Source organism: Vollenhovia emeryi, unplaced genomic scaffold, assembly GCF_000949405.1.
Source record: "Vollenhovia emeryi isolate VEMERY1.0 unplaced genomic scaffold, V.emery_V1.0 DF939145.1, whole genome shotgun sequence".
In the NCBI taxonomy this organism is placed as follows: Eukaryota; Metazoa; Arthropoda; class Insecta; order Hymenoptera; family Formicidae; genus Vollenhovia; species Vollenhovia emeryi.
The window spans coordinates 3,415,611-3,426,365 of record NW_011967221.1 but is presented as its reverse complement, the minus strand read 5'-3'; the positions used below and the strand labels follow the sequence as shown (position 1 = coordinate 3,426,365).

General features: G+C 44.9%; 1 protein-coding gene across 4 annotated transcripts in view; it reads left to right on the top strand.

Moving 5' to 3' along the window:
* LOC105566396 overlaps nucleotides 1–9,730 on the top strand; it is a 12,476-nt gene extending 2,746 nt beyond the window's left edge. For 3 of the 4 annotated variants that reach the window (XM_012020352.1, XM_012020351.1, XM_012020350.1), the window contains exons 2-5: nucleotides 214–331; nucleotides 6,104–6,220; nucleotides 7,237–7,736; nucleotides 8,154–9,730. In XM_012020352.1, the coding sequence (XP_011875742.1) occupies nucleotides 221–331; nucleotides 6,104–6,220; nucleotides 7,237–7,736; nucleotides 8,154–8,652 (1,227 nt within the window). In that variant the 5' untranslated portion in view covers nucleotides 214–220 and the 3' untranslated portion in view covers nucleotides 8,653–9,730. Of the gene's footprint in view, nucleotides 1–213; nucleotides 782–6,103; nucleotides 6,221–7,236; nucleotides 7,737–8,153 lie in introns of all 4 variants that reach the window. The other variant, XM_012020353.1, reaches the window with a different exon arrangement.
* Nucleotides 9,731–10,755: the final 1,025 nt, after the last annotated feature.

Genomic DNA, 10,755 nt, shown 5'->3' with positions numbered 1-10,755 from the left:
TCTCTCTCTCTGTCTCTCTCTCTCTCTCTCTCTCTCTCTCTCTCTCTCTCTCTCTCTCTCTCTCTCTCTCTCTCTCTCTCTCTCTCTCTCTCTCCCTCTCCTCTCTCTTTCGATTAATCTCGAGATAATCGGAGTTTTGTTCCCGAGGCCGGCGTTTATAAGGAGACTCGGAAGTTTACGTGCCATTTACGCCAGTAATCTTTCGGTAATTAGTTTCAGCATGGAGTGCCCCGAAGCGGTAGAACGAGGTCGGAATTTTCGTCTACTAGCTGAAGAGGAATTATCTAAGCTCTTAGATTTTCTTACGGGGTACTTGCCTGAGTCGTTGAAGGTACGTGCTATATTATACCGCATGCCACTGTTCACCTTTCACGGCAGCTAGTAATATAAATGTCTTTTCCTCATTCCGATTTTTCTTTTGCCACGCGTGCACGGTGCGCGCCTATGTCTCCACGATAACAGATAGCGATAGGGAAAATTATTGAGAAATATGTTTGCTGAGGACCGGTTCTATATTTAGATTTAGAATATTACACGTCTCTTCGCTCGCCTGACACTATTATCTTATAAATTACCAACATGCTCAATACGGAGGCTATAAAGCGCCGTCAGCTTCTAATTTGATGTTGATGAAAGCAGAAAAAGTATTACGGAAGAGTAAAAGTTCCCGACGAAGAGGATGAGAGTGGCATAGGGGAAATATATATAGAATCCCTGAACTCTAATGATACAACTGAAAAGGGAGCGATACCTAATGAAAAAAATACGTCGAAGATGTGCGGTAAAAGTTATTTTTTTAAATTACAGGTGGCTTTATTTGTATACACAGCTGTGAATAATATTTGTCGACGTTGCGTTACGTTTGTTTATCTTCACAAAAATTCATTACGCATTTTCCCAAATTGTCATTTGAAATCGATACGATCTGACCTCAATCTTAAAGTTAACCGACCGTTAATTTTTCTATCGTTTTATCGTCACTTACGCACTTTCGAAGATCATTTCGGACGATTGACGGCAACTGAATTTTCTCACGTCCGCGAGAAGGAAGGAAGGAAGGAAGGAGAGAACGTTGTCCCCAATGCCGGTTAATTATTCCATTCGGCGTACAAATTAGCCCCCTTCTGTGAACGACCTCAGTCTCCGTTTCGAACAATAAGTTGCACCGGCGATTATTTTGCCGATCAATAATGCAATTAAAGCCGCAGAGAAAGCGACACGAATTCGCAGCACGCGAGAGAGCCAGACTAATATCAGACCCATTATTTTGCAACCTTTGTAATAAACGCTCCTGGTTTCCGCGCCCCATGCACCCGCCGTCTCGCCGTTTTACTCGATGTAACAACAATGTCTCGGAATCGATATAACTCAGCGCACACCGTGAGAACGTATATTTAGCAAACTTCCAGTTCACGATAAAACGTAAAGTTCTATAAAGAAAACACGTAATCGAGAGGGTCGAGGAGGGGAGGGGTGGGTGGGGGTGCAGGGGGAGGCGGGAGTAACACGTGGTCAGATCGGGACTGGATTTATCGTCTCGCGATTTTTTTTTGGCATTTTATTCGACGCAAAGTTCGCGAAAAGTCGTGATCACGGAATAGGTCGGCGCGCGCGCTCTCGAGGGATCAATCTCGCTCATTGATAGGATAAGGTTACTGTCACGAAGGAAACGATGTCCAAGCCCCTAGGTTGCCTCCGAGTGCCGGTATTACGGTCGTGACGATCAGAGAGTTATGCGCGCCGCACGCGTCACGTGGCATACCCGCGTATTTTCCGTAAAAATGACATGCCGCCCTGGCGGAAAAAATTTCTACAAGTGACTACAAAAACTTGGCTCGAAATAGAAATTTGTAGAAATTCTTGTATCTTCGTTGGAACATTTATTTCCTTGTAAAAATATCCGCGAAGTCGTACCACAACTTACGACGTTCTCAAATCGAGAAATTATTGCAAGCGGCGTTTCATGAAAATGTACAATTTTGTGAAAATTAGTACAAAACTTTGCTAGTTAAAAAAATTTTGAGAAACAAAGTCTTAAAGAATTAAAACGTCTGCGTGCTTGTAGAATGTTACAAAAATTAACAAGTGTTCCAATTCTAGCATTTTCGTGTTGATTTTTATAACACTTTTAAAATTTACGTAGAATTTCGTAGATTCTGGCAGTTGTATTTAATGTTTTTTTTGTAGAATTTTGTAGAATTATTTCAGGCAGGGCGATGTTACGACATCGAGCACACGTGCGGATACTTGTGAAAGTTTTTACTCGCTGACCGTATGTAAATGTCTATATATTTATTTAAGAGACGCGCAAACGGTTTCGATTGCCTCTTGTGCCGATCGTTGTGCGGTATCTTAAATTTCTTGCTATTCAACATAACGTAATAAACGCTTAGTTTACCAAACAAATTTCCGCTTGTTATTTTAGCAACAAGAGAGCAGCAATTTTTTTGTTTCAAGGAAAAACTTAGTGATATGTGTGCGTTTAACCTTTGTCTATACGATATGTGAAACTATAAAGAGCATATATAATTAACGGACAGATAAGAATAATTGTATATGCTTTTTTCAACTTTACTTCGCCTTTTTTTATTTTTAACATGCCTCGCCGTAAATATCAGCGTCACACAATTATATTAAATCGTGAAAGCGAATGTCGTAGCTGATGTGGTGAAAACAATAATTCGCAGTTCTCGTCTATAATATACCGTTACGATATGTGGCATTCTGGAATCAACACTGTTTATTGCGATGAATATTTCCACATGCCTCCCCGGTGGTCGAATTGATTGAGACGCCCGAGAGGGAGTCCAAACCCTGGCTGAGGTAATATTTGTCGCAATAAATTTAAATCAGTAAATATTTAGACACTAAGGGCCGGTTTCACAAACATCGGTTAACTGCCAACCGAGGGTTAATTGATCCTCTGTCTCTTCTTAAATAATAAAATGGAAAAAGATAGGGAGCCGACTGAGCTCTAGTTAACAGTTCACCGAAGTTTGTGAAACTGGCCCTAACATCCTGTCGCGGCTAAAGAGCAATACACTACAATAATGTTTATTGTCTAACAAGTGAGGAAACTTGGTGAGGAAAGTGAGAAAAATGAAGACGAACCGATTACACGGGGATTTCGTAAGGATTTCATAATGATTTCGGAGACACTGACCCGCGATTACATCAAGTGGTCACCCCCTTGCTCGACAAACTTTGCTCGGTCCCGTTGTCGGGGAGGGATCAACGTTATGACGCGCGACCACGCTACCCTTAATCGAAAAATCGCCGTGCAAGGTGTGCTGGAATCAAGGCCAGGGTCGCCTGCTCGCACACGTCGTCGTCGTCGCGTATTGTTCGCGAGCCGCCGCAGTGCCGATCTCGTGACCTCGCTCGCGACTACCGCGGCATCCGCGATTTCCCTTTAAGCACGGGGTTACGCCGCCCGGCGTTACTCCAAGAGGAAATCCGCGGCGTCACGTCGATGCTAATAATTGCGAGCGCACACAACGGCGTTTCCGCGACCTTAACGTTATCGTCGAAACTGAAATCGCATTTCGGTAAAAGCCGCGCGGCGTCGCGCGCCGCCGGGGGGGGGAAGACGATGGGCTCGTATTATCAATTTATTGATTCGATTATATAAATGGTCACGCTAAAACCCTCGGTATTTTCGTCCCGCGGAGAGAGGGGCACGCTTGTTTTCAACGTGAAAGGTCGCGTACGCTTTTCAATCATCGCGAGAGTACCAGCCGCGCCACAAAGAGATATTGTTCAATTGAAGGGGCTGTCTCGTGGCTTTTCCACCGCCGCCGCCGCCGCCGGCGGCGGCGCGTCTCTCGCGGGGAGGCAGCGCGGATTAGACCGAGCCAGTCGACGGGAATCAATCGCGGTCCGCCTGGCAAATTATTTATAGAAAAACAAGCGCGAGAAGTATGTGGGTGGGCGAAAGCGATCGAGGACTTCGATGCACGGCCAGGCGGGGATGAAGGGGCCGAAGGGAGACGCGCGATCGGCATCGCCGCGCGCCGGACGCTGTATCGTTGCCGCCGATCAATCATCGGCGGACTTTGACGATACGTTGCATGCAAAGTGCATCGATTGCCCTTATACGTGCGCCGCGGCGACGAAAAAGCAATGGCATTACGTGTGCGTCAGGATACGCGCGACCTTGACCCCCGGAATGCCTTTCCGCGGCGTTACGTTGTAGGAACCAGTGTCTGCGGTTTATTCCGGGATAAACTGCAGGGCCTGCGCACAATCATTTTCGTGCCGGGCTCGATCTAATGGTGTACGGCACAGCGCGCCGTTCATTCTTCCAGTATCACTCTCTGTCTCTCTCTCTCTCCCCCTCTCGCTCTTTCTCTCGCAGTTATCAAAGCGGCGCGGTTCTCATAAATCCGTATGCATATCGAACGCGTGCAATCGTCGCCGCACGTTTCAACGACGGCACGCGAGGCCCGTAAAGCGGGACATGTATGTATATCCGGAGGCATCCGCTTTAACAATTCTGAGGAAGCGTATGCGAATAAAGCGCGAGCCGGTACCGGGGAGGCACGGGGAAGATGACATATCGATGAGATGGAAATCGAGGCAATATTCTAAGTTGCAAGTGTGCCAACGCCAACGAAAAAGGGGTTGGGGCATTTGTGTGTCCGTTGTAACGATTCGGTACGCGATCGCGCCGGGGCAACGCGGGGGATACACGGTACCGGAGTACCGTGAATTAATGACACGAGATATCGAGGGTGATAAAATTGTCGCTAATTGTCAGCTTCGAAACTGGCTCGGCTTTGAGATACGAGTCAGCCTGTACCGCGTATCCTTTCGCATCGTCTGCACAGAAAATACGATGCATGAAGTAATGACCGGCGTGCAATTGTCCGCACCGTGTTTACCGTGTACTGTTAACCATCGCGGTTTTGTTTACGGTTCTCGAAATGATTTAAATATGAGCATTACTTATTGTTAGAATGCGCGCGCCATATATGCAGTCTGATCGATGGCCCGCACATGTCACGCGATTGGGTAATAATCAAAATTTTATGGTCCGTACGAGCTTTCTTTGAGCACGTCAGATTGCAATTTCTAAATATTTCACATACGTTGTTCTTACTTATTGAATAATAATCTCAACGGATTTTATTTTCGCGGACGATACTCGCGAGAGAGAGACTTCACACGCGACTCTTGTAATCCGCGTAAAAATACGGCGATACAATTATTCGTCTTGACGTCAACTCAATAATTTGGAAAGTCAAAAGCGAGCTGTCGTGCAAAAGTGCAATTACTTTCATCGATCCGTCTTATCTCTGAAACTGTTAACTCGACTACTTGCGCGCTATTATGCTATTCTTGGGTGAAATTTACGTACGCTTCGTTTCGCTCGTTATTTTCATCCGATTATACCCAATTGAGGAACTCTTCGACGCGACAGAAATACGAAGTGTGTGCGTTTAGCGTTTATTTCAAACGGTGCAGTTGCACCGCCCAATTCAATTAACACATTTGTAAACGACTGGTTTTTTTCTGACTTATATTTTATGGTAAATTTGTTAAATAATTGGCATCACTGCACGTCTATATGGTTGCTATTACTAATATCATACTAATAATTGCTATAAAAGTCCTGACTATAATTATTTTAGCACACGATTATAGCTTCAAATACTACATATTTTTCTATCGGTGTATAAGATGGATAAAATTTTTTTTTATACACATTTTATATATCACGTTAGGAATGAAAGGAAACTATGTATAAAAGAATATTAAGAGTGGCGCGGACTGAATGGTTATCTTAAGGTTCAACGGACCGGGCATTGCCTTTGACTAGATTCTCTCTTATCTTCTTTCTTTCATCCCCCCCCCTCCTCTGTCTGTATGTGTTTCAACTTTCTCAAAAACATACCCTTTCATTTCACACAGCGTCCATGCTAAAGCTGACGCGCGCGAATATAAATGCTCTCCTACTCATTTCGATGTAAATGTTCGCTCTCAACGTCATATTTCACGAAGAATAGATTTAACCCATGTTAATTACATTTTATAATATATAATAATTTACGTTATTTAATTAAGAGAGGAATGTTTCATTAACATTATGAACTTCTTGCAGTTTCAACAAACCGTGTTAACTTATATGCGAGACAGAGTCTGGGAATTCCATTTCTACGTGGCTAACGATTGGCCCGAGGACGCAATCTGCTTACATTTTCCCGGAATGACATTATCTGTAAGTATAAATTTAATTCGAGGGAGAAGGAAGTTTATTTAATGCAATCTTGAACAAAAGTTCTGATTTTCTAATAGTATTTCGCCTGAGATAGCGTTTCCCACTTACTGTCTTAATTACATTCTCGTACTTTGAAAAAGTTGTCCGCCTAAAATTAATTCGATTTATTTCGTACGTGTTGCCTGTACATCGTGTCTCTTTGTATCGCGAAATATACGCGGCGAGTCATTAGAGGAAAGCGAGCCGTCTCGATTAAGAAGCAATTCAATCGCCGCAGCACTGACTGTCGAATCGTTAATTCGGGAAACAATGCCAAAAAGTCGATGGAAAAAGTGGCCTTGCCACTGAGGCACCGAAAATTCATTATCGTGCGCTTGCGGCCGCGCCATTTCTCACAGTGCAGGGTGCAAGAGTGTGTTGGCCCACATCCCATAAACTTGGCCGTCCGCCAGAATTTCGCCTTCCCCTTTGCTCCCTCCGTTGCCGTCGCTGACACGAATCGCGACTCGCCCCAGCTTCTCGATTCCTTCCGAGATGATTTTGTCCACGCTTTTTAGTTAATTACCACCCCCGCAGTACCATAACTTCACTGACCGTTGATTATTAGTTTCGCGTAACGTATAATGTTCCCTCTCGAGCTTCAACCGCGCCAAGAACCGCGCTGTGTCCTTTGACATTTAGCACCAGCCGCGCTAATCCGTACCATTCGTATACTCGGCGCGTCAGGCGATTATTCCGTACAAGTGTTTTTCGACACCGCGCGTAAACGCAAATTGAACCGTAAACGTCGGACTGTAATTTCATCGTTTAGCGTTTAATACGAAACGCTGGCGCGCATCAAAGTGTCTAATCTATTCCCAAGCTCTTGCAGATCCTAGAGAAAGCCGCGTGTAAATTATGACAGCAAGCGGTAAATAGATCGTAAAGACTTTACGATCTCCCAGTGTTATCGTTCGCGTATAAAGCCTCTATTTCCCTGCGCCACGGACTAATCGCGTCTCCCGTCATGCTTTCAGCCACACGGTTTGGTGTACGAGAGCGTCGGCGTCTTCTGCCCGAACAACCGGCTGGAACTGCTTCGCCTTCTCCGAGAGGAGGACATTCTGATAGACTGGTCGAGACCTTTGTACATTAATTTCGTTCACTACGATATTGCCGAGGAATTAACGCGTCTTTACGAAGGTACCGGCACCATCGAGACGGTGGTGGGCGATGTCTGCGCGTGCGAGTACATTGAGCAAGAGGGGGAGAGCCTAGAGGACGAGAAGTCCGACCCTGACGTCCAGGTGCGGCCTCTGAAGGCCGAGCACGCCGAGGGGATCCACGAGTTGTACCCGGCGAACGACATGGAATGCCACGAGCTTTTCCTTCGACTTATCAGGACTCTACCCGCGGCGGGAGTGTTCGCGAAGGGTAGCTTGGCCGCCTGGATGGTTCAGTCCTATTACGGGGCTATGTTCTCCATGCAGACCAAGCCGGAATATCGTAGGAAGGGGTATGGGACGAAGTTAGCAAGGTAGGGAACGGCTTTAATAGCGCTTACACAATGTTTGTGACTACGCGGAAAGACCGGCTAAGGCAGAATTAACTCAAGTGACAATGTTGCCGCGTAAATAGTCGCAACATTCACTAAGTTTGCTGGACAAAACGCATATAGTTGTCTCCACTGCTCATCATACCAATGTGGGTATAACAACCACAGATATAGCTGTCCCGAATATTACTATTTATTGGGGCTGTGCCAACCCTAATTAGACATGTGGTAACCGTATCGGTCTCTCCGTGTAGGGATAATAAGTACGCTTGACCGGATAGCCGTAGTTGCATCTCTTTATTTGCGTGAATGTACTCATCCACGCTGATTAAATGATATCGTTACGCACACGCCGAGGAAATTGAAATATGTGAAACAGTTTGTGTATGAAATTTTTAGGTACCTGACAAAACGCGTAACCGAGAAAGGATATTATCCGTTTGTAGTTATACGTCCAGAAAACGAAGCTAGCCAAAGCTTGTACAAGAAGCTGGGTTTTACACGGCTTTACCAACTCGTTCGAATGATCTTTATGCCCTTCACGTGGCAGGAGAGCGAGAACGATGCGAATATTCTTAGGGATAATTTAGAGAACGCCGTGAGACAGCTCACGATCGAGCAGAGGGTAATAACGGCGTTACACGACCAGGAGAAGAGCGAGGAAACGATACGGGATCCCGCGGGAGTCGCGGAGGACGAGTCGATCGTCGACAAGTTTGAGGGGGGAGAGGAGGTCGAGGAGGAACTTCTCGAAACCATCGAGGAGCGGTCCGAAGAGAGGATAGACGTCGCGGCGAGTAACGCGGACAACGGCACAACAATCGAAGATGCGCCGGAAGTTGTGGAAGTTAACGGCTCTTGCGACTGCGAGACGGATGCTGGCGGTGGAGACGAATAAGTTTCTAGGGAACGTTTATGCGATAAACGACGGTCCATAAATTCGTACGTTTTGTTTGCTCGAAGACACGCTCTTCGCCGTGGGACATTGATAAGTAGCCAAGCATTTAAGGAAATTACAAACGGGAGTTTACGAGATGCCGAAATGTCACGCGGGACTCGGCTGTATATATAACTTTCCTAACAGTTGTTTGAAATCTACTTAGTTCGATAGATATGAACGTCCATTTTAAAATAATGACAATTCATATGAATCATATTCAACAATGATTCACGGTGAATGATGTAACGTTACTTTCCAATTATTACCGACGATACATTGAACATGTCGCAACTTTACGGAACACAGCACGTATACGCGCACACGCGCACACACACACATACACACGCGCGCGTACACAGAGCGATATATTATACGGGATTTCGGTTGTACTATTTACATAACGATATGTGAACACATATGAGGAGAGCTGCATTCTTCGAGCGATAGAAACGGAAGAAGAGTCAGAGATAGGAAATATTTTAAGAGATTTCAACATTATGGCACCGCGTTCGTGCGAGGCTTCAATATTCACACACGCGGAATCCAAATTCCTCGTGTGATTCCTCATATCAGACTCTTTCCAAAACGTCGTGAAAATCTCAGGTATCGAATAGCTAACGTATCTTTGGGTTGCCAATGTTATATCTCGTTAAAGTCTATCTTGTACCGTTCCCCTATTACATCGGTAAATATATAATTTAAAGAAAAGCAAGACCGCCGATGTTACCGACGATTCGTCGTAAAAGTGCGTTGAAAAGGCGCGTCTGTTCAATATAATAACTCAAATCTTTTTAAATGAATTAAATAGAACTGTCATATTGCGGTTGACCACTTGTGTCTACGCGCGTTTTCTCCGTTCGTTCCACGTCTACTTCGCCATTGGGTATTGACAAAGAATATACATTGCGCGGCGTACGACGATCTATGATTATTAGGAAATTTCGTACTAGCGTTTTCTACATCGTTATCGAGTTCCGTGACTCGGAAACCTTATGTATTGATTTCTAGCTACTTGAAATATATATAATAAAATAGACTTTGTTGTGCGAGGGGTTTAGATTCGACCGTTCCACGAGTTTGTAAGTCTAAATCGTCACGAGCGGCGGAGGGCACGCCAGTTTTCACCGAGCGCGACGATCCGGAGGTGTGCGGGGTGACTCGAACTGTGATTATAATTTTCGTGTATAAAGTAGAATCTCGAGAGAAAAATATGACGAAGCCTCGTGCGATCTCGACACGCTTTTCTCGATATAATAGAAGTAATTTGCTGTGCCGGTGCAATACAAATACAAAATACGATGCGCGTGAGTCGTCTCAGAGATTCGTCACGCCGATATATTGGACTCCTCTTACATTCCTCGATACGCGCGTCTTACTTTACAACTTGTAGACCATAGGTATCTCAAAGTCGTACAACTATAAAACTAATTTCGTTATAAGGAAAACGCTTTTGCTTCGCTGGCACTCTCTTCTCCCCGCGGGAAATTGACGAATACAATTTTCTGTAACGTTTCACGCACCGTCACAGCGATTACCTTAGCGTGCGAGTTAATAATAATGATAATATTAATGATATTTAAAAATAGAGTATAATTAATATTATTATTAATAATAACGGTTATACATACTTGAATATAAATACGCGCAAAAAAAAGGGAGTCCCATCGGACCGGCTCCGTTCCCGGGGAACCCCGAGATCTTAGATAGCCGCTATTTGTATAATTTTTTCTACGTTTCATAGATGACTTATCAATAAAGTAATGAGACGGGTAACGTATAAGAAATCGGTTCCGAGCCGGGAACGGAGTCGGGGCGAATGCACGACTCTTTTAAGGCCCCCCCAATCCCTCATTTATTTTTCATTTGGATATTACAGCGGGGGCCAGCTGTGATACTTTACTCGATCCACTTACACCCTGGTCGTGGTACCAAATCTAGTCTAGGCGAGGACCGGCCGTTGTTAAACGGCGCGTTAGAACTCGGCGAACTCCATTTATCTTTTGCACGTTACGTTATATATCGAAATCGATTTCAATCGGGCAGAGAGAGAGAGAGAGAGAG